This window comes from Labrus mixtus, chromosome 18 (assembly GCF_963584025.1).
Source record: "Labrus mixtus chromosome 18, fLabMix1.1, whole genome shotgun sequence".
In the NCBI taxonomy this organism is placed as follows: Eukaryota; Metazoa; Chordata; class Actinopteri; order Labriformes; family Labridae; genus Labrus; species Labrus mixtus.
In genome coordinates this window covers 13,444,210-13,468,702 of record NC_083629.1, presented here as the reverse complement: position 1 = coordinate 13,468,702, position 24,493 = coordinate 13,444,210, and the positions used below count along the sequence as shown (strand labels likewise).

Sequence of the window (24,493 nt, the reverse complement as noted above, 5' to 3'; positions counted from 1 at the left end):
GGTCTGTGTCTAAACTGGCAATATGAAGCCATTACTATACTCATCTTACTCTGTTACATATCAGACTTCTATTTATACTTCATACCTTACAATACTATTTATTTTTTTAAGTATTCCCCTTCTAATGGATGTTATCAAGTACTCTTTTTGGTACTGTTATGTTTTAGCAAATTTGATCGTATCTTAGTAGTAAAAAAAAAGATTCCGAATTAAGCAAAAAAATATAAGGATGGATTTTTTTTTTTTGGTAAAAAAATTGATGCATAGAGCAGCAAAAGAAATGCCAAGATAAGCACATTCTTTAGTTGAATCACCATAGAGATGTACTGTCAGTATGACGTTGAATTAACAAATGGCAAAGCTGTAGCCACATTAGGGGGGGTAACATGTCATAATTAACACTTAAATACTTACACTGTTGGAAATGGTAACCCCAGTGAAGAGGAGAACCTCCACAGTGTGGATGGAGAGCCCTGAAGGCCTCAGCCTGCTCATTAATTTGCAGCAGAGCGTGTCGTCGGATGCTGCGCCTCCGCTCAGAACTGCCTCCACTGCGCAGGCGCAGTTTCTCCAGCAGGCAGCGAGCAAGAGAGGGAAACGGAAAAATGGCCCTCGATAATTTAATTTTCGCCCAGTGCATCCTTTATTTTTTAGCCTTTGTATTCGGTTTCATCGCCGTGGTGCCTCTGTCTGAAAACACGGAAGATTTCGGGGGGAAATGTCTGCTCTTCACTCGGGGCATCTGGCAAAATGAGAACATCACCGTGTCGAAGCAGCGCTTCGTCGTTGAGGAGTGGGGACCCGAGTCCTCCTGCAGCTTCATCACTTTTGTCGGGATAGCGTCCCTCATCCTGTCCGCAGTGCAGGCGTGGAGGCTGCTCTTCTTCCTGTGCAAAGGACACGACGAGTGAGTGACCCTTTACATCTGCACCATTAAATACCAAGACCTCAATAAGCTTAGTATGGTTGGCTAAACCACCCAGGCTTCACTGCACAATGTAGCCTATATGTGATTTATCTTTGCACCCCCCACGCCCTTTAACGTGCTCTGTTCAGGCAGAAACATGAAGTGTACATGTTAGGTTATAGGCTATTGCCTGTGAAGATGAATGACAATAATGAGTGTGCAAAAACAGCGATTCACCGTCGTCCTCCATGATATAATGGAGGAAACACACTTACAACTATACTGGCTCCCATACACTCTGTCCAACCTGTTTCATTTTTGAGTCTAGACAAGAAATTATTTTATATGAAAAAATAGCAACATTTCAGGATGTTACTTATTCTGTGTCTGTTGTACCTGCAGCTCCATCTTCAACGCTTTCCTCAACCTGCTGATCAGCTCCTTGGTGGTGTTCATAGTCTTCCTGTCCAGCACAATCGTCAGTGTGGGGTTCAACATGTGGTGCGACTCCGTCACTGAGGGTGGGAGCATGCCAAGCAGGTGAGAAAGCAGCACAGTTGTTGACATAAAACAACTTAGTGGTTCTCCTAAATAACAGTCTATCTCTGTTTAGCTGTGAGGACCTGCAGGACACTGATCTAGAACTGGGACTGAACAACTCAGCTTTCTATGACCAGTTCGCTATAGCACAGGTGAGACTTTTTCATTTTTTTTTTAATATCATCCAGACTGTTTAACAGAATCCAAACTCTCTGCTGTATTCATATGAATGACCCTCCACCCTGCAGTTTGGCCTGTGGGCGGCCTGGCTCACCTGGCTCGGGATCGCAGTCATGGCCTTCTTGAAGGTCTACCACAACTACAGACAAGAGGACCTGCTGGACAGCCTGATCCATGAGAAGGAGCTGCTGCTAGGTCGCTCCTCACGTCGCAACTCTGACCTCAAGACTGGCCTGATTTAGAAACAAGCTGAAGCACAAACACACACCCAGTCACTCACACTCAACCGTCCAGTCCTCTGCCTGCCGTGAGAAACACCAGTGTTTGCCTGTGTAGACAATCAGAATTGGCTTTTGCTTCCATTGATCATGGATTGATCAAACAGAGGGTTTAGCTTTGTTCTCTAAAGGTAATTGATTTCCCCTTATAAAATATATATCTTAATGGATGTTAATCCTTGAAGAAACCTGCTTAATTGAGATTATTTATTCCTCTTCAAGGCATCGCTCATCTCTGAAAGTGTTTTACCCATTTAATGGAAGTTTTTCTTGGCACTTGAATTTCATTTGAATTACGCAGTATTAGTGGTTCGGACTGATTGGTCGATGGATCATGTTGTCTTTGTGATACTTCTGCATGGACCTAATGCATGGCAAATTAATAAGGTGGTGGTTCTTAGATGTAAAAGGTTGTCCTTTTTGTTTTCTACACTGATAAATGCATAGGCTCCTCTCTTGTAGGATGCACTCTGCATCTTGATGAAGTCATAATTCCTTGCATGCTGCAGCAAAGCAAACACACTCGAGCCTTTGCAGTGTATTCACTTTTATCAGCACTTACAAAAGGTATTTTATTATAAAGACAAATTGTAGTTGAGAGCATTTATGTATGAGGCAGCAAGTCCAAAAATGCTTTTAGCAATCTTTGTGAGCTTGAAGACAAATTCCTATTTGTGCCATATAGCTACTCAGGCTTCTCCTGCACACTTTATAGGCTACAAACCAATATACTGTGTTACTGTGAATAGATGCACAAATGTACCTGCATGCATCTCTCTCCCTGTTCCACACGCACAACACACACTCACTCACTGTCCAAGATAACAGGAAGAAAGCAAGCCATGTGCTTGACTTTGATAGGCAACGACAGTTTTATTCAAAACAACTGAAATCATAAAACGGTAAGAACTAAGAAAACCCTCCATAAAGGCACTTCTTTCAAAGTGACCATAAATGTTTGGACAGCAGTGAGATGCAGCTTCTAAGCTAAATGTGCATATACACTGGGCATTGTTTTATTGCTAATGACAATTTAGTTTGACAGTACAGAGTCGACTGTGATTCTTTCTTCGATACAGGCGCTGTCAGCCTCATATTGCTTTGACATTTAAATGTGAAAACCATTGAGTTCCCTGAAACCTGTTACATAAAGAACAATGTTTTACTGGAAACTATGCGATGTGTGTTATTGCTCAAAATGAGAGGTCTGTGAGATGTGCATCACCGTGCCCTTCGACTCCTAGAATCCATTTGAGTGGTAGTTTGCTGTTTTCAATGTATCTGCTTCACTTGATAAAGGGACTCATATATTAATATACCATTTTTGATTTCTGTTTGGCTTCATATAAGCAGTAATGAATGACTACAAGTGAAAGCTTAATGCGCATTTGACATCACAATAAAAACCTGAATATTAGTCTCTTAAAATAGAAATATAAGCAGTAAAAAAAAGTTCAAAAAAATCTAATGAATCTTAAGTTGGATATTGGCTTAGATGCAGATACACAGTATATAAGAATAAATAACATTTAGGACAAAGGTTATTACGTGGGATTCAAGCAGGTAAAAAGAGAAACACTGTCAAAAGTATAAGCATTCATTCACTTTGAGTATATTCTCTTTGATGATAAATAGAAAGAGAGAATTTATTACATTGTGCTGTAGGTTTCCTCCTCGGGGGAGCCAGTAATCAGCTGAAGACAGTCTTTAAAGAAAGAGGTGTTTGTTTTTTTAAATCTGTGATTCATTCGACCTGGTGTTGCTGTGAAGTGAAGCAGCCCTGTGATTCCTTTCTCAAGGATCATCAAACAGTTTGCACATTTCTGAGTCCAACCCTCCTCTGCTTGAATGTGCGCTCTGCCAATCAAAGCTGGTTCCAAACATCTCTACATTCATGTATGTGCAATTTCAAGGCTGAATATTGTGATAGTCCTTAATACATTGAGCAGTATGTACACATTCAGTTCTGTGTCATCTCTGATATACATAAATCTTGAACTGTAACAAAATAAATATTTGCATTCCATGGAAACATTCATTCACATTCAACAGTTTGTGACATGAACTGAAAAATTAAATGTTTTGTGGTGCTCAAGTGACAATATATGTGAGCATCAACATGTGCAAATTCATTACAACTTAAATAAGAAGTAGCATTCCCACCACCTTAGTACATATATACATACAAACATGGAAGCTACATATTTCCAGGATTAAACATTTCTCCCTTTTTTATCTGTCAAAGTAGTTTAACACCACCGACAGAGAACAGAGCCGAGACAAATGGCTGAGGTGTTTGCAGGCCTGGGCTCTTTCAAAGATAGGAAAAAAGAGGGGGTTAAAAAAAAGAACACAGGAGGCTCGATGTCTCCCCCTGTGGTCAGTCTCAGTCACTGCATGGTAAGCCATATCCAGCAGCCCCACAGCAGCTGTTTCATGTGCAGCAGGTAGACGGCCAAAGTGGCCTCCAGCTCCTCGCACACACGCTGCGGGCGCCGCCGACCTGTGCAGTACATGGCCACGCCCAGGAATGACATCAGCAGGAAGAGGCAGGTGAAGAGAGCGAGGTGGGGGCGAGAGGGCGTCGTGTCATAGGCTGCAAACAAACATCCAGTTTTTACACATCTTTGGTTTGTAAATGAACATTTGAATTTTAATTTGCACACAGGCCTCTCTGTTTTTCATCTTAAACCAAGAGCTCAAAAGGATTATTTCAAGGAGGATTACATAAACAGTGTCAAGTCAAACAAGTCGTGTTTCTGTGTTTTTAAAATATTGCTTAAACGTGACAGTGGGGTGACAGTGACAAAAAGACTGAAGTGGCCATTTTCTGACAACAAACAAACGTAGGTTGGGAAAATGAAGTTATGTTAATCAGTGTTTCTGCTGTGCTCCAGGTGTTTTAAATTGTACAAACAAGAAGAATTACAAAACTTTAGCATTTCACTCCTTCTATTGACCACCAAGTGGAAAGACTATTTTAGTAAAAATAATCAGGGGTCATCTTTTAAATTAAAGAACATGCAATGGTTTAATGAATACCATCAGACAAAAGCTAAAATTCACATTTGAAATCTTATGAGGCATTTGGTTTTATTACAGGTTGAACAAATATATTAGCTTCTATCAGACAACAGCTAACATTAGCGTTCAACCACTTCATAGCTAACATGTGTCTGTTTGATAGTGTGATGTGTGAATTCCTTGATAACGTTGAGGTTGCTAGCTAAGGTGAATGTTCAATATGAACTTGCTAAACGCTAAAGTTAGCTGCTATGGCTTAGCTGATGTACAGAATGAGTCACAAGTTAGGCTCCACAGAAAAGTTGGAGGGAAATCTATCCATATTTCAAAGATAAAGTATTTGATAACTCATGAGCTACCATGAGACATCAACAAATGTCAGCATCCAACGACTTCAACCACTTTCTATTTAAAAGGCTAACTTAAAGAGATTAGGAAATGTTATAATTACAAGCTAAAAGTCACACTAGCTAGCTACAGAAATATCAGCATGGAATTGTTTATACATTTACGTTAGCTGTTATAACTTGGCTGTCAGTACCTTATAAGAAATCAAATGTGATCTTTTACCTTGAAATAGGGCCCAATGTCCCTCTAGATTTTCACTAGCGTTACATTTTCTTTTCTGTTGGTGGTCAATCAAGGAGAAGATAATGTCCATTTGTCAGAATTTCAACATTTATAAGCAGACTGGAATAGAGCAGTGTAACTTTAAAATCGCCTTTTGGGTGTTGGTGAATTTTCATATTTTATTGATTACAAACCTTAATTCCTGTTTACAGGCTTTTGCCACACATAGTAACATCTAACAAACTCTGTGGTTTAGTGTGGCTATCACATTCTCGTGCACATTCAAATTGTGTTGTTTTTTTCAGACAGACTTACCAACTAAACAGTCACAGTAAGGAATGTCTGTGAAGCCAACAGAGAGGAGGAGAGTCAGTCAGCCTCTGTGATGTACAGCAGCTACAAACCAGCTGCTGTGCCCTCATGGACCCCACTATCTCTCTGGAACAGACTCCATGGAGCCTCATTTGCATGCATAATTAATTACCCAGAGTAAATCACTTGCTCTGTTCGGAAGTCTCTTGGCAATACTTTTTCTTTTAATAGTACAGAACCCCCAGAGGACAATGGTTTACGATGTAATATCAGAATGTCTTAATGCATTTTGTTGTTTCTCTATACTGCCAAGTGCTAGGAATACACTGGTGTAACATATGGGTTAAAGGCCTTAACAAAAAGTGGGATGTCACACATTTTGAGAAAAATTGTAAACATAGCCAAATAACTCACATTCCTACTGAATGCATTTATTTGTTTTGCTTCTGTGCACAAAGAGCAATCAAGCTGCAGAAGATGTGTGTTATATAAAGTCACTGGAGCAGTCTGGTCAAGGAGTTAAAGCAGCAGAGGGCAGCATGTTCTCTCTAGTTCTACAAACAGATCTGACCACCAGGCTCGACTTGTTTTCTCACCATGCACTGTGGTCTCTGGCTCCCTGAATCGAACTCTCCGTTCGCCTTTCCGTCGATGGTTGGGCTCTGTGTCGGAACCGTAGTTTGGACTTGGCCTCTTTAGGATGGAGGTGGGGACTCTGCCATTAGTTATCTGCTAAAAATACAAGTATATGGATATACTTTTACCGTTTAAAGCTCAAACAAACAGCTGGAAAGCAAAGATCTTCTACAAATGAACTGCTGATATAACACTGCTTAAGATGCCTTCAGGTGTTTTCCACTCTACCTTGGGCTTCGGCGTGTCCTCCTGTTGGTGGTGGCTGTCCTTTCTGTGGCGGACCTCTGAGTTTTTCTCCCGGTGGGAATGAGGAAGACTGTTGACGGTGTCTCTGATGGACTCTGCTGCAGCGAAGCGTTTGGACAGTGCAGACACACACTGACCCAGGGAGTCTAGAGAGAGAACCATGATCATGCATGAGTAGTGATCGAGTGCTGCTTCACACCAGTCCCTGCAGTCTACTCTGAAGACAGCCAATGAGGTGAGGTTAAACACACAAAGTGAAACATGCAAATAAAGGTAAATAGAAGACTTTTCTGTTAACTCTATCAGTGCCGGGGAAGACAACAGCTTAATAGGTCGAAGTAACAAACACTGACCTAAGGATTGTTATTCACATCATACTCAGATATGTTTCAATGTTTCCACTCAAAACTTTGCAATTCCAGGGCCCTCATTTATCAACTGTGCGTACACATGGATGTAGACATAATGAGTGTGTATAACATTCCCTCGCATAATGTGGTATTTATCAACTTGTACTTTTACTTAGGAAGGTGTGTAAATATATAACCATGTTTAACCACAGAATCTAGTAGTAGAACATTTAAAGTATAAATAAAAAACATTACGAGTATCAAAGCACGTATTCATCAATCACAAAATCCATGCGTGTTCTGATAATATAATTATCCCACTCCATGTACAGAGGCTATCGTCCCCATCGCAGCGGCCGTAGTTAGGAATCCATCTATGGCCCTTGTCTGCATGTCATCCCCCACTCTCTCCTCCCAACAGTTCCTGTCTCTCGTCAGCTGTCCTTTCTAATATAGGCAAAAATTACCCAAAAAACTCCCCAAAAAACCAACTCAATTTGTAATTGTGTCTAGTTTGAAACATACATGTTGCCTAATTGGTTTCAAAACTCTAAAAAGACAGCTTTGAAAGGCATTTGAAATGTTGTGCCATGTTTAATTTGGCCTTATTTGAACAGGGAGTGTGTTTTAACAGAACGTTCTGATCTGTTTTGTCCAGCTTGTCCTGTTGGGAGAGTGTCACAGCTTGATTATTAATCCCAGAGAGAGCTGTGTTGCTGATAATGCTGAAAGTGGGGATGTCATAAGATGAAAATTACAAGGTATATGCGCCATGATGCTTTTTTTCTTTTGTTGCACTGAGCTAAATATCCAACCTCTTCTTCTTGATTTCTAAAAGTGTTTTCTCCTCTGACCCAACATAATTTACAGCATGTGGCACCTCTGCAGCATGTTTTTGTAGTTGTTAGTACCGGTAACTGAATAAGTGAACAAACAAATAATTGATCTGGTTCTCTTAGTGCGAGAGTTACAAAACTTTTTTGACTGTTTTTGATCAAACTCTTCCTACTTCCACTTCAGTTGCTAGCTCCATGTCTCTGCTCTCTTTGTCATTATTCCGAGGGTGGTAGAAATATTCTCTTGGTTTTTAAAGGGTGTGTCGTTACCAAACCTGGTTTATTGGAGGCGTTCTGGATGCAAATGTGTCCGAACATGCACAAGCCTGCTGGTTAAGAACATGTGGGAAATTTTTGTACTTAAGCACATTGTTTATCTATTCATCAGATAGAATATAATACATTTTCTAAGCACAGTTGACGAATGAGGGCCCGGTACCTAAAGAAAAAGCTCAACAAATATTTGGAAATGATAATCCCATATCTGGTTCTTCCCTCATTTGTATTGAATGAAATAATCCTATCACTCCTTTGAAAACTGTACAAGCTTTATTTATCAACTCTGGCTGATGAATTCGTCTGTGAGCTGACTAACCAGTGAGTCAATCAATTGATAAAGATCAATCCATCACTCGTATAGGTCATTTAGAACTTGAATTGCTAATATTGAGAACAACTGATTGAAAGAGAGAGAGAGGCAGACATGCAGGCAGGAGGGCAGGCAGATATCAATACTGTGCCCTTTGTGATATAAACAGCAAGATAACCGTGTTTAATGGACATACTTGTGGAGCTCTATTAAACTGGCAGATCTTTTCTTTTACAATGGTTGGTTAGCCTCTTTTTTAGCAGACTTGTTTTTGTGGATGTTCGGTAAGTATGCTCCTTAAAGAAGATTGAGGTCAGTGGAATAAAACAATTATTTTTATCTTCCGTTATAAAGAGGCCAAGAATACACCCAGCCATTAAGACTACACTCTCTCTTTAAGGGATGTAAAAATGTAAAAAATATATATAAAGAAATACACATCCTTAACAAAAGGATAATTTTTCTATTGAATGGAAAAAATAATGGAACAAGCATGTGCAGAGACAGTTTCTTATATTTAGAGGTAGAGGTTAATACAAAGAGGGGCTTTGAATTTTTTTGTTTCATTGAGGAATGTGTTTAAAAAAATGTTTAAAGAGCTGAGAAGATCTTTGAGATTTTACTTTATCCCCATATATTTTTACATGTAAGAAAATGAAAGTAATCCTTATTATTTTTTAAATAATTGTTCATTTTGTACACCGTTAATGTTTATATTATTTAATAGGATGATCACATCTAAAACCTGAGTTATTCTTAGATTTATACAAATTACTTTATAAGAATTAAAAAAACAAATAATTTATAGGAAATTCCTCAGTAGTTGCTCACAGTGTCCACATATCCTGCTTCACAACAGACGACGGATCAGATTCTCCAGTTCTACCTACGAATACACGTGAGGGGTTTGTTGGCTGACAGAGGGGGACTGACCCAGTTCACAGTGTTCAGTATCTAAGGGACACAAGCTGCAAACATTCAAACATGCCTCTGTTGATGAGTCTCCCTGTAGGTGAAAGAGGATTTCCCTGTGTACAATACAACACAGAGGGTTACACAAAGTGCACAAAACAAATCTACAACCGCCCTCTGACCCTGCACTGTTTAGACCATTCTACCAAACACTGAAGACATTCTGAGGTAACAACAGGGAATGCTGTAAATCTTTGTGCTTATACGCTGTACACTCCTGTCTTTATGTGCTGCACCACTGCCTCTGTGAGCTGACTCAACAGCAGAGCTGCTCTCTACATTCTGCTTTGAACACCACAGCAGTCTTTGCAAAAATGCAGACTTCAGAATCAGGCAGAGTGTTGTTCCCTCATAATGCAAGCCAAGCATACAAACTGTACTACACAAGCGTGCCCTCAAACTGTCACAAGGATACTTCTCTCTCTAGCTCTGTTTTAAAAAACTCTTGTGTCCAACAGACGGCAAGTGTTTATTCATTTAACATCTTCATTGGGTGACAAAGCTGAGTGAACTTCTTTAAACCACATCTGTGAGCTCTTTAAAGAAGAAAGCTACAACAGTAGACTGAATGCTCATAGTCTTAAAATGATATCATACTGTAGTGTAGATGAAAAAATAGACCTGATACTCATTTGGATGGAATGTTGTGGGAGCTTTGGGTTGGTTGGAAGATAAACTGTAAATATTTGAATTTTCATGGCAGTCGTATTATTCTTGGTTTTTAAATACATATTTATTTTACTCAGCTTCATGTCATTGGATGTTAAACATCTTGAATGTTAGAGTAAATTAAAAAACTACTATGACAGAGATGTCCGCCACATATTGTTCAACTGTATGTTAATGTGGATGACATTAGTCCCTGTGTCGTTTGATCTTTCAGGATTCCAGCTGAGCGGTTACCTGAATATTCAGTCTTGCCGATCTCAGCATAGACTGTGGCCATAAGCTCCAGGCTCCTGGCTGTAATGGGGTGGTCATTCCCAAAGGCCCTCTGGTGGATTTTTGTAGCCTGAAAGATTAATAAACAGGCAGAAGGGGGTATGAAGTTGACTCCAGAGTGCCATAAAATGTTTAATTTGTTCATAAATCTAGAGTGGAAGCAGAGAATGATAACATGTACGTACCTTGCCGCTGTATTCCAGAGCAAGATGAGGTCTAAGAGAAAAAGAAAACAACGTCAAATGACAACACTGCTCAGCTTTCATTCATTTTCTCTGGAGTCAAACACTTTGATCCTGCTGGAAACAAAAGCACGGTCTCTTCAAAATGCATGACTATCTGAAAAAATCTCTCAATGCATTCATCCATTCAAACGCAAAGATGTTTCTGCCGACAACAAACAACGCTTGATCTCAATTGAATGTTTTGACCCAATGCTTCACTGTCAGGCGAGCGTATCCGTTTCAGTTTTGGAACGCAGCAGCATGAGAATTTTAAACATGCACATGCTGTGATTAGACACTGGAGGAAGTGGAAACCTTCTTTTGCTGCCAGCACTCACGGCCCCTTTCTATTCCACAGGGGTGAGTTACAGCGGGTATGGTGCTCTCAGGTTGGTTTACTGACTTGTGCCCTTTTCTGCAGCTCTTCTGTTTGGTGCTAAGCTAGGTGAACGTGATGAGGTATATCGGGGATCTGCCAGCTGTTCCACTCATATCTGCCCCGGAAAGTCAAGCCAAGGGCGGTCGTCACCCTCGCACCCTCACGTGTGTCTATAGATGTAGAGCGAGCTCTGTTTACGGCGACAGATGTTCAAAAGCCACACTTCAATTAGTAATGGACAGGTGTCATTTTGCGCTGCTTTAAGGGGACATCTGATAGGCAAAGACAGAAAAGTCCTTCACCTACCCAAAATACTTCCTATGACGTCACTTAAGAAGCAGGAAGTATTACAACTTTCTGTCATTAAGGAAGGAAAACAGAGCTAAGGTTAATGGTGGAAGTCTTCAACAACAGATCAAAGAGCAGAGTCCTATTCGTGCTTTAGCCACAAACACAGAGGTCCAGTCACGCACCATCAGAAACATCTCATCTAAACTGAACTGTAGTCTCTGTGCATTAATGAAGCACCTCAGCCAAACAAACCTTCTGCCCCTCTGTCACCCTCCCTGGCAATCAGGTTAAATGGCCCAATCCCAACAATGACAACAGAGGCACAGAAAATGGGTGCATGCTGTGGCCTAACAAAGTGCCCCTGCAACAGGAGACAGCAGCTCCAGTTAAAGTGTTCCTCCTGTGACATTCAAGGAGAGTGCAGTATCTCTTTTCTCCACATCTTACAGGGAAATTCAACGCTAGCTAAAAACACACACAGAGTTGGAGTTTATTTAGATCAGAACATGTCAACTCCACACAGGTATTAACGAGCATGTGGATTTGATCAGGATAGAATATTTAGAATATGACATATTTCCATCACATTTATGAATCAAATGCAGTATTTGTTTGGTTTTGAAAGAAAATTCAAATTTTTCACATCTAGTGAAAAAATTATTAAATTATTTCATATAACGCATGACTATGAAAGTGTGATAAACTCCAGAGAGACGGGTTTTCAAATTTCAAAATTCACACATTTTTACAAGTTATAAAAAATGTTTAATTTTAGACATTTGGATGAAACTATTCATCATAATTAAAACAGTTTAATGTTAGAAACTAAGCTTTAGAAACAAATGAGCCTCTTATTGCTTTAAGCTCCTGCTTCTGTAATAAAACAAAAAACAGAAACGATTTGTTTTTAGTTTGTAACAACTGAATCAGCTCCATTTTCACTTCAGTTCAAGTGTTGAAGAGTCAAAAACAACATACTTATATACTGTATAGCTATATAGCCAAAGAGTATTTTAACTGTTAATGAAACAGGTGAATTACAGCACTAAAAGTGACTTTATGAAACTGTAAATCTACTCCTGATGAGCCCTCTGAGCCCTTTCATTCATAGAACACGTTACACCCCATTAATCACACAACCACAGAATCGAAAACAGCACACAGTTTTACCTACTGTTTGCTCATGATGCACAGCTGGGCCAGCCGCTCGAGGTGCTGCGCCTGTGAGGCCTGCTCCGAAAGCTCCTCTGGGGTAGTCCATCCTGCGGAGCCCAGCGTGGCCTCCTCCTGAGGCCCTGTTACACAAACACAGGGCATTGAATCACAGTCAGCGATCAATCTTTACTCCTACTTGTCTATTTGTCTCCCTCTGCTCACTGTCCTTGGCTATCTTAGGAGTTAAAAAAAAAGCCCTAAATTTATGTGTTTCTGGCCATCAGCCTGACCAGCCCTGCTGCACTTTAAGCCCGATCAGAAGAGCGGAGCCAACTGAGGACTGGAGACACGACAGCAGAGATAAGGCAGGAGAGAGAGGATAAGAGAGTCAAACAACACTCACCACGCCCACTGGAACAGTGAGGCACACACACTGACAAACATACAGTGTGTACTGTACTGTTCACACACACACAGACTCACAAACATGACACGTACAAGAGTGGAGGGGAAATTAGATTATTTTGTAATCTTTACAACAGGCAATGCAAATAAATCATTGCAACAGGTGTTTCCATTACAGAAAACAAAATGACATTTTGTCATGCTTGTGTCTGTGGGAGAATACAGAGAAGGGAAGATTGGAAAAAGAAGCTTGGGAGAGAAGTAAGCTGCTACTTTGTGCCAGCTTTGCCTCTTGAGAAGTCCAGCATTCAATCAGCCTGAGTGCTGAATCAGGGGCTTCAGTATTCTGTAGCTACACAAAGCTCCTAATGAGCCAAGTGTGGCCATTTGTCTTCCACTTGGTCTGTCCCCCGTCTCCTGCACTGTGCCCAGCATGCCACACTGCGCTGCTGCCTCAGCAGCAGACAGAGAGGAAGAGGCAGACGTCTGGAGCGGCAGCATATGATGAATGAACCGCCTCACTGTGAACGTTCGCTTAAAGCTCCACCAGGTTTATCCAACACAAATATGAAATATGACTTCATTCATACAGGCTTCATGAGTAAAAAGACTGTTTTAAGGTTGTAACAGAAACATATTGTGAGCTAACCTACACACTATATGCAGCTTATTATGTAGATTCAGGTCACACTCAAGCCAATTTGGAGAGCTGCCTACTACAAACACCATCTGCCAAACACTGAACAGCTTTAGTGTATCTGGTGTTTTATTAACAGCCTCCAAATTAAACAACAAATTAAATTAACCTTCCCTTTCCTGCCATCCACCAATGGGATGAGTATTTGCTAATAATATCCAACTTGTTCCTGTACATTTTTCCTGAAGGTTTTCTTTAAAGAGCTATACACTTTGGTACTTCTAATTAAAAAACTGGGTACTATTGAGAACAGTTGTTGAATTCCATAAAAAAAGTCCATGAAAGAAATGTGTTTTTGAGTCATATCCACTGGATTTTACCTGCTAACAAATGTAACAGTTTACAACTTCTGATTTTACTAAAAGGCTGTATGTTACACTAGCATAACAACAAGACAATTACAAGGGCAAAACATCAAAGTCAACATCTTAACCAAGGCTTCATACTTTAAAAACAGTACATGTTATTATAAGAGCTTACAGTATCTTTTCTAGTATCAGTACTTGCCTGAGCTCCCCTGAAGAGCGGTGAGCTCGATCAGTGCCACCTCGTAGAACATTTTCTCAGCCTGGATGAACTGGAGAGCCTTCCCATCTGTTTATATGGGTGAAGGATCAGTCTCAGGTTTCAGCAGGATTAGTCAGTTGTTGAAGTTATAAACAGTCTCTCTGCTCAGCTCTTTTTTTTTAAAATGTTATCATTCACTTCTCTTGGCATGACCCATTCAGGCAAACAGAACCAGTATAATCCAAAGCAGAGTGCTGATCTTGAGAACTGGATTCAAAAGGGTACAGATTTATGTTCTGAGAAGTTTTGTTACTTCTAGTTGTATGATGTTGAGTATTAAACCTCACAGTATTTTTTAATGCAGGGTTTGTTTTTCAGTGTTGTACAGAGATCTTTTGAAGAGTTTGAATGGCAGCTTTGATTTCAGGAAGAGTCTATAAAAAGCAAACTAAAAATAGATTCTTTTCACTTTGTCAAAAGCATTCGGCCAGCTAAGAGTCTGTCCTACTGTTAAATGACACCTTTGATGCTTGTCAGGTGAATTTAAAGACCAATGAGATGGAGAATGCTTAAAATAAACACAGCCCCACTGCTCTGACCGCCCCACTTAACATCAGGTCTCTCATGTGGAAAAACACATGAAGTCCAATCTATCTTCCAAATTTGCTCGAATATATTCTTTATAAAAATGTATATTATAAGTGGACAGATGGAAATGTGGCTCCCACTTTCAAAAAAAACTAAAAAAGCTTTGATCTTAAAGACAGCTGGCTTCCTTTATGTTTATGACCAGGAGGATAATAAGGCACAATGGCTTCATAATCAAACAAAGAGGATAGTTTTTAAAACCAAAGATGAAGAATTCAATGTTTCCATCTGATGATTACTAAAACATACCAACTTTAGGCATGGTGAGGAGCTATAGGTGGGCGTACATCTGAATAGTTTAATGTACAACACTGTAAAAGATGACATGACAACATGTCAGGAAAACAAAGCAATTAAAAAAACTTTGTTCTTGCTCAAATTACTGAACAATTTGTAGAGAATAAATCTTGGTATATATGTCAGGATGGTTAGACATGTAGTATACCTGACACAGCTCGGGGGGTGTGTGTGTGTGTGTGTGTGTGTGTGTGTGTGTGTGTGTGTGTGTGTGTGTGTGTGTGTGTGTGTGTGTGTGTGTGTGTGTCGGAGTCGGAGTAAGGAGAGACTGAGTTGGATCATCTGGGAGGGTGGATTATTAAGGGAACAGCCATCACCAAAGGTCACAGCACTACGTCTCCCGGCTATTTTTAGCCTGGCTGGACAACAACAATGCCACAACAGGAACCTCACACTATTCTCTCCGGGGAAAGTGTAGCCATCTACACACAAACACACACACATGAACAGACACACAGACTCAGACAAACTGGTAATTGGACTGCACTCCAAAACACGACAAGAACTTGCATTAACAGTCGCGCCATCAAAGGGAAACCAGATCACACGTGCCACATAACTCTGCTTCTAAAATAACCTCAGGAAGATTTCTTCTATAAACAGAGGTCATGTGATCACTGGCTAATTCTGACACTACTATATTGATCAGCATTTGCTTTAAAGCTCCCGCCGACTCTTTCTGTACCCTATATTGACTCTAAAATGTAAGTACAGGATCTGCCCTGATTTTAATCTGACATTCCTTTATTTGAGTTCAAAGTCAAAATGTCTGTGTCCACATACTTTCCAAGAACAACGAATCAGTAAACTCTCAGCAGCCAAAAGAGCTTTTGGCTGTGAACCATAGGTCACTTCTAGATACTGCCAGCTCTGATAACAATACATCAAGCCTTAATTGGTCATGGCACTGCCACTATCACTATCAACTGCATCAATTACAGTATATTTCCTGGAGTGAAGCCAGGGCAGCAGCACAAAATCAAGACACTTTCAACATGTTCATTCAGCTGGGTTTCCTACAGATATTGAGGGGTTTGTCGACTCTGAGGAATACAAACTCTTCTGTAGTAAAAAAAAATATATTGTAAAACTCAGAGGTTCCCACATCCGCTCCCAGTTTGAGCACACTGACCCTTCACCCCCCCTTCCTGGAGGAAGAGAGCACAAAATAACATCTTTGCAATGCTCTTGAGAACTACAATGACCAATGTAAGCAACTCTGGGATTTCATGGGAAAAAAATCATATAATTCATATTATTATCAAAGCAAATAGTTTCATCTTTTACTGGGCCTGCATGGAATGAGGAAAACTTGAGATGTGCAATAACATTGTTCAATACTGCAATAAGGATATGAAGTGCAATAAATCAATGAGCACATATTAACTATGACTCGATGCTTTTATGGCAACCTGATGTTCTTCCTGTTTCAACATGATTCCTGTGTTTGCAATATGTCCTCCTGAATCCAGAATAAATACAAAAATAATTTAATCTGGGCAAAAACTGGTGCAAATATATATCAGGGTAGCTGATTGCTAACATTAGCTTCATGTGAGTGTATCAAAATGGTCTGAAAGCATAGACATTATACCCTGGCATCTGTCTACATGGGTATAATGTAAACATGGTGAGTGAGCAAATATGTCTTGTTTATATAAAATAATTTATCTTATTTATTGTGATTAATTTAGACTATTGTGATGTGTTCATTGGGAATGCTCATACTGTCATCATGCTCAAATTGCAATTATTACACAGCCCTAATTCTTACATTATGTCATTGTTAACGTCATAACAGATGAATATTTTGACTGGTTCCTATCTGGAAGACAAAATATAGTGTCTGTCATGGAAGATGACCCTACTGCGTCTATTTACAAACTGAAGATCAGCAAATGTACCTTTTTTTTTTGCCAGATCGGAGCAGAACGTTGCTGAAGTGTAGAACCTGAGCTTGCAACTCCAGTGTTGGAGTGTCTCAGTGACAAGACGAGGAGCCACGGAGGTAATATATCCTGAAATGCAACACCTCTCTATTATCTCTGTGTCCTATGGTGATATATTTGATAGAAGTGGTGAAGTGTCGATGAACAGTTTAGTCGGTGCAGATACAGGTTAATTAGTGCTCTTCCACTCTGTTGTGCAGAGATAAGAGCCTACAAATCCTCTTAAGAGACTGACACACGGACTGAGCTTCACACAATGCATGATGGGTTCAGGGACAGGTATGTTATTATGAACTCACCAAAAGACATCCCCTTCTATTATCTCTTTCTATAATGGGTCTACAGTCTCCATTGTGCTGGAAATTGCATCGCCTTCCACCCGATCTTTAAGATGATCACCTCACAGAAATAGAATGCGAGCTTATTTCTCAACCTGCTTGTTTACACTCAGTTGGATGCTGAAAGTGTCAGGAGGAGAGCATGACTTTTCTCCAGATTTGGTAAAGGATACAATTCTTTTCAGTGATGAAGAGCTCTGCGATCTGTAAAGTGAAGAAAAACAACCAAGACACATGGTCAAGTGTTAAATTATTCATAACCATCATGGTTCCCGGCTGTGTGTATGCATGATGTCATGCGCTGTCAAAACAAGAAACTTCTGCTCTGCAGTCTCGCAGCACCATTAGGCCTGGTCAGCATCATACCATGAGTTCCAAAGTTTGGAGTAAGAGCTATGTTTTGACATTACTAACTACTAAACAGAATCAAACTGAAGCCTTGCCTTTGTAGCAGAGCCTTATAAACTACCCTAGTGTAATCTGCTAAATCTCTGGTCGGGCTACAAAGTGTCATAACATAATACCTGTGACCTCAAAAAAAGCAAAACATAGCCCACACACAATGGGAGGGATGTAAATCACATCCTCCAGTATTTTTAGCTATGTGATCGGTCTATTAACACTGTTAGTGTACAACAGTGTTGCTTCCAATGTCTCATTTAGCAGCGTGCCCATGTGTTAGCCCTGCTGAAATGGTCTTACAGTGTCAACACAGTGAAAACATGATGGAGTGTGCTCTTAGAGCTGACATTGGTGTTGCTGATATCAAGGTTGAACTAGTCATGTGTGCCGTTCTAACATTTAATTTATGATCCTCTAAAAAGAAGTGGCGTAAATGTGTATATAAAGCTGTGTAAATACACATTAAAGCAGATTTGTGGACGCATGTGTGTGTGTAAGACAAAGAAAAGGAGAGAGGAACACGTTCTGAGAGACTGTGTGTCTGTTTGTGGCGTCCGGCTCACCTGGTGGAGACAGTTGGGCAGAGAGTTGAAGCTCTGCACATGGGTTAGTCCCAACAGGCAGCTGAGGAAGCAGTGGAGGGCGGCCTGGTACTCCCCCTGCTGCTGGAGCTGCTGTCCCAGCTCAAACAGGCCCTCCCTCCCTCCGTTCAGCATCCCCAGTCCCAGTCCGAGCCAGTACTGCCTCCCATCAGAGCTCCACTGGCTGAGGACGGACACTCCTCTCCTCGCCACTCCGCTGAAGCACCACAGGTAGAAAAAGGAAGCCAGGCACACACAGAGGGAAAAAGATGTAAAGATAAAACGCCGCTGCTCACATGAACACTGCAGATGAAAGTGCCGGAGGGAGGAGCGAGCTGGAGCTGCTTCCTCTCAGTCTCGTCTGGGAACAGTAAGTCAAGGACAGGTGGTAAAGGAGCAGGCTGAGGGAGCTCCGGCAGCTCACACAGAAAAGATCCATTCCCCCCCCCCTCCCTCCTCCTAGGCTGCACCAGGAAAGGAGGACAGAGGAAGTAGGAGAGTACTTGCTGTTTGAGTGGCAGAGCAGTCGACCAATCCCTGCTCTGCACATGTAGAGAAGCTCCGCCAGACTGTGTGTTTAGCACACTGGGTCCCTCTCGAATCCTTAAAATTAGAGAATGTAATGTTTTAGGTCTTCATTGAATAAACCCATATATAGGACGCACATGTATTATGTCATTTACTATGAGACTTACATTTCATTCAGTATTTTTCCTCATTACTGTCTGCACTAGCACATTCAAAGAGCTGTGCATTATGTATTTCTTAAGAGAGTGAGATTCATTTTAGTTTTACTGCCCTACTTATGATTGAAATGAATTATGGATTAGAGTTATGCACAACAAACACATTAAAATAAATACTGTGCGAGCATTTTTCACAATACCAAAGAAATAACAAGCGTTTGTACATTTTTTAAAGTGAAACAGATAGCGGGTGGAAACACAGGCTCATTATAAAGAGCCTCTTTACTGTATGAAAGAGGGGAAGCACTCCTGCCTATGCAAACAAGGATAACAAATATTTATTCACAAGGAATGCCTCCTCTGGATGTTTGCTCACTTCCCTTTACACCCGGCTAATCAACATTAATGTGTGGTCGATCTGCGCTCGGAGAGGGAGAGAGAGGGAGAAGAAGAAGAGACAGGACCTCGGCATTCGATCCAAAGATGATCAAGAGGATCCTGAATGGTCCTGACTGATTTTGAAGCGGCACTCTTCTCCTCGCTCCTTTTGGACACAAGACAAGCGTGGTAGCTGGAGGGTATGAATGGGGTAACACAAAGCTAATGGGCAGAGTCAGTCTCACTAAGTTTCTCATGCACCTAGCTAAGCAAGATGGAATTTAAATGGTTGTGAATGCAAGTGGGCACAGGATCAAAAAGCATTAAACTTGCACCGGCAGGTTACTGTAAACTCAGGGAACTATGAGCAGCACTCTTTTTGGACTAAGAGTATAAGGAGCAGACGTTGAACTTGATTATGCTGATATAAGGGCTGTTTTCACCTCCACAGATACACAGAAAGGTAACTGTGTTCACTTTACCATGGTGTCAATACTGTTGAGTAAGGATGCAGTGAGAACGCTGGCAAAGCTGCTGATGTGATTGAGCTGGAGAGGGCCACAGGCTGACTCTCAGTGTTGCAGTCCTAATTGAAAAAGAGTGGGTATCCTCGTCTCCTCATTACAGGCCAGTCGAGCTGAACAGACACACATCAGCTGAGAGGAGGCGGCTTGTTGTCTCCATGTTAACAACATTTGACAACTACCATGCAACATGAATCCCACCCGAGCAGAAGCGTAACCATTTCAATATGTGTTTATCACACGAGGAGGCAAAATGTGGCAGTGAAGTGATATGCATTTAAGGAATCATCATGATGGTTATGTTAAGGAGGTCATAGAAAAATATCTGTCACTATGAGTCATTTGCAAACAGCTATTTTCAGCTCATTCTATACTGTCTTTTAATACTGTTATGAAAATCCTAAAAATATGCACTGAATGTATAACCCCAAGGTGGAAGGACTTCATATAACTCCAACAATCGTTCATATTCCCTTCTCCCTCATGAACAGAACATTACAGGTTCATTACATAGTTACATCTTTAAAAAAAAAGCAGGGTGGGCATGTGTAAGAAAACATGTATAAAATGTTGACAGTGAAAGCGAAGTTCTCATTGGTATGTAAATGGTAAATGGAGGTGAGCTTGTATCGTGCTTTTCTAGTCTGCTGACTACACAAAGCGCTTTTACACCGCAGGTCACACCTACCCACTCACACACTGATGGCAGAGGCTGCTGTGTAAAGTGAACATCAGAAGTAACTAATCCCATTCATACACATTCCCGACCAAGCAGCAGGAGCAACTTGGTGTTAAGTGTCTTGCCCAAGGGCACATCGGACACGTTACTGCAGGAGCTGGGGATTGAACTCCCCCGACCTTCCGGTTGAAACAACTGATTCTACCGACTGAGCCACAGCCACACCCCCTTTCTTTTCTTCATTTTTAGACAGAAAACCTGCAAGAAAAATACTCAAATTTCATAAAGTCCAAGTGATAGCCACTGGGCACAAATGAAATTGGACAATGAAATGTACAATTCTTTACAGGTTAAATGTAGTCCATCCATTCTGACAAGCAAGAAGTCTGCACTGGGTAGTTTTCCTTTTAAGCTGACACATGTTGAAGAGTACTAACAGCTGAAACAGTGTACGCACAGTGTATGTCAATCGTGTACTTGTGGGTGTGGTGAATGTACTGTATGTGTGTACAAGGATTATTCTAGATTTTCAGTGACTTTACTGACTCCAAGATTTCTTTCAGGACTGGGTGGTGACACACTGAGGCATGCATATAAAATACAGGAAAAATACATGATGTTAAAATATTCATGGTGCATATTTTACAATGTTGCCTTTTCTAAATAAAAATAAAGTTAAAAAGTTAAAACGAAGTTCTAAAAATAAGTGCTACACTGAGTACAGCTTTTAAAAGCAGTCTGATATTTAGAATTTAATGTAGCTCAAAAGATGGACTATTGTCTCACTGTAACTGTTTCACGCTGCTGGAATACATGAGCTGGCATTGTGACACAGACATTGACTGAACTTCACGATTCTACCGTACAAGAATGGAAATCTACCTGTAATTGGAATATTGATCGTCTGTCTGGCAGAGTTGGTGGACAAATACATCAGGTTGATCAGTAAACACTCTCAGCAGGACGTGTTCAGCTGAAAGCAGATACAGCAGACTAATGTGAATGGATGGAGAGCAGAACCTGCGACAGCATGCCGAGCAGGAGAAAACAGTGAACAGTACCCACAGATATAAATCTAACACCAGCAGGTCAACCAGTGCAGTGAACCTCAGGATATTCAATTAGTGCTAATGCTTTGTGTAATCTATATTTACACTGTTCTACCAGGTGTACTTCCTGATCTGGGGAAAATTTCAGAGTAAATAAAAATCTAACAAAGAATCAAATGAATCAGTGGGATTTAATCAAACGTGGCTTTTCGTTTTATCCTGAACATCTTGGGAGCTCCAGCTTTTGCAGAGTCTGACCATTTGGATGTTTACAATAAGCTCATAAATCTTACAACTTTTCAAAAAGCGTTTGTTAGAACAACACATTTTGCATTGTCCAGCGGGTTGCAGGGCTTGTGTCCTCGTGTCATTTCATTGCGCATGGCCCTACATCAGCATATACTATTTATATTCCCTGCATTGTGCACATACAGCTACTCTTTGCAATTTCTCTGTAGCCTAGAGGCCTCTGCGATGGAATTTTTTATTTAGCGTGAGTGACAGCAGCGACGTCTCTTGCTACATTTTGCCAGCTCCTATGATGCAAGGAGGAGCTAATGTTGAGATCTTTTTGTAAGAAGGCGACCTCGAGATCCTGCAATACTTGATCTAGAGATGGGAAAGTTGCAAAAAGCACCATATGCACTGATACAGACGGAACATAAACAGGTTGTGTGCCTGCACTCTGGTACCGGAGTCTATGGTCCTGGCCCACTGTAAAAAATAAAAAAAAATAAAAATAAACTCCACTCTTTGCCCGTGCAGCTGCATCTCTCTAAGATTCAGGCTCTGGCAGTTTAATGGTTTTGGACCTGAAACCCCCAGCTACTGAGCAGCACTTTATGACCTCCATGTAATCAGCAGTAAATGCTGCCACCATCTGTCTCTTTTTACTCAATTATCTGACCCAGTGACTTTTACTGACAAACACTGTCCAGGTAAACACGGTAACGCAAACCCTCCGGCTAGGATTATGACACATCCATACATCATCCTACAGTCTTTATGATTTCTTTTGGTCAGTTCTCATTTCTGAACTGCTTCCATTTTGTACTGCCACCCTGCAGTTCTGAGCAGAAAACTACAGTATGAATAAACACAGCTGCTGTACAATTACAGCTGTGGGGCTGTCACATGAATTACTTGAATCCTTGCTACTGTTTTATTGTGAAAGCATCACTTACAGTATATAGTGCACCCTCAGCAGGACTAACACTGGGAGGCTAGAGCTTTATTAAAACGTCCTTAATGAAAAGCCACTCAGCTGGGTTTAAAATGATTCATCACAGTATGTTAGAATCAATTCATTAAGAACTGTTGATTAAAGGAAACGCATACAGCACCTCTGCTGTGCTCGTTATCTTTAGCTCCACTCGTGTGCCCCCTAGTGGACAATATGTAGATGGCACACATCCTGAACTACTTCAGACACTGCAAAAAAAAAAAGAAAGACGAAAAATTGTAATAAAAAAAAGTGGACAAATAAAAGCTTGGCAGGAAAGACTGAAGCAATGTGTAATTCTGTATTTAGAGAAAGGCCCTGGTGTAATAGGATTTTTGTGACATGGAAAATTACAACTAACATTTTCTCGTAAAAAAGCTTAGACAGAGGACCAATAGAGAAGTCTAGGTGTGTGTGTGTGTGTGTGTGTGTGTACATTATAAAGTATGATTAATATTGAGATAGCTCAATTACCTACTGGGAACAGGGTTATGCATTCTTTCACATATTTTCTACTGAGAGCTTTTTAATTTGGAAGAAACAATTAACCAATACGTTTATAGTTTATGTGTAATAGAAGTGAAAAGGAAAGGAATGCACAACATGTTTATTCCATTATAATTGAAATATTTTAATATTATTCTGTCAATGAAGGAGTTTCTTGAAGCCATTAATTAAAAAAGGTATTGGCCTGTGAGCCCCCCAGTGGTTATCCTGTGTGGTCCTCTTGCTGTTAAAGTAAAAAGCCATTCCTTAAAATCTCAGAAACTTAATACTCAATACAAAATGGTCAACTCGAAATATATGAAAAGTTTTTTTTTAATCAATGTAACAACACAAATAGGATCACTAATTAGTCAATGGCAATGATGACCATTCAAATATTAATCTTTTTTATATGTAAATGTTGACTTCAGGTAAATTAAAGTATACCTAACTTCAGTCAGACATGAGCACTTCTCATTGGATATGCAAGTCACTAAACCCGTGTGGGCAGGACATGACGGAAGAAGGACATTCTATGTTTTGTATGCAACAACAACATCAAAGTAATGAGCGCTTATGCTATTATAATGCAGCATAGTAAGCTGCTGAACTGTAGTGCAGTAGAGTTATAAACTAGTATAATGATGTTAATGAAAGGTACATGTAGCTGATGTGTCTTAAACCACAGTTCTTGAGTAAATATTCTCACTTACTTAACTAAAACATGTAAGGCAGAGGTAGTGTCCCTTTCAGCATGCACGACAACAACTATCTCTGTCAATTAACCAAAAGAATCTGAGTGACTTAATTTAAGTAAAACACATCATATGTAATCCCCTAAGAGGATGCATTGATGCTTTGAATCCTTAGAGACCCCCATGGCCCTCCTCTCTCATTCTGAGAGTCCAGGGCCATCTGTTGGCAGAAAGAGAGAGTCCAGGTTTGATTTCTCTGTGTGGGATGTTAACAGAGAATACAGCAAGAGTCAGGGTACACAGTCTACCTCTTTCTGTTAAATTGAAATGTCCATGACAATTACACACCTATAAGTCACTCAGATCACACTGCTGCTGTCAACTACTCCCACGCGTCCTCTGATAATTTCAGATCTGTCAGATTTATCTGGATGTTTCTATCTAACACTCTCTTTGTTCTTCTTTCTTATAAAACTGCTTTCGTCTCAGGCATTTTAAATGCTCTGACAGAATGTCAGA

At 40.5% G+C, this 24,493-nt stretch overlaps 2 protein-coding genes across 4 annotated transcripts; one reads left to right on the top strand and one right to left on the bottom strand.

Annotated features, from left to right (window-relative positions):
• The first annotated feature begins 521 nt into the window (after positions 1 to 521).
• Positions 522 to 3,077, top strand: LOC132993708 (transmembrane protein 179). The gene is made up of 4 exons (XM_061063684.1): positions 522 to 907; positions 1,310 to 1,447; positions 1,521 to 1,599; positions 1,696 to 3,077. Exons 1-4 carry the CDS (start codon positions 522 to 524, stop codon positions 1,867 to 1,869), a joined length of 777 nt encoding a protein of 258 aa, XP_060919667.1. The 3' UTR covers positions 1,870 to 3,077.
• On the bottom strand, positions 2,754 to 18,696 carry c18h14orf180 (chromosome 18 C14orf180 homolog). Of its 3 annotated transcripts, none has more exons than XM_061063682.1 (10): positions 18,238 to 18,696; positions 17,446 to 17,476; positions 14,041 to 14,127; positions 12,451 to 12,571; positions 10,568 to 10,598; positions 10,344 to 10,452; positions 6,676 to 6,839; positions 6,408 to 6,540; positions 5,815 to 5,841; positions 2,754 to 4,501 (listed from the first exon to the last, which is right to left on the bottom strand). In XM_061063682.1, the coding sequence occupies exons 1-10, from the start codon at positions 18,388 to 18,390 to the stop codon at positions 4,296 to 4,298; spliced, it is 1,062 nt and encodes a 353-aa protein (XP_060919665.1). In that variant the 5' UTR covers positions 18,391 to 18,696; the 3' UTR covers positions 2,754 to 4,295. The 3 variants fall into 3 exon arrangements, with proteins under 3 accessions (XP_060919665.1, XP_060919664.1, XP_060919666.1); XM_061063681.1 differs by having other exon boundaries at positions 6,408 to 6,543; positions 18,238 to 18,693; XM_061063683.1 differs by lacking the exon at positions 5,815 to 5,841 and having other exon boundaries at positions 6,408 to 6,543; positions 18,238 to 18,688.
• Positions 18,697 to 24,493: the final 5,797 nt, after the last annotated feature.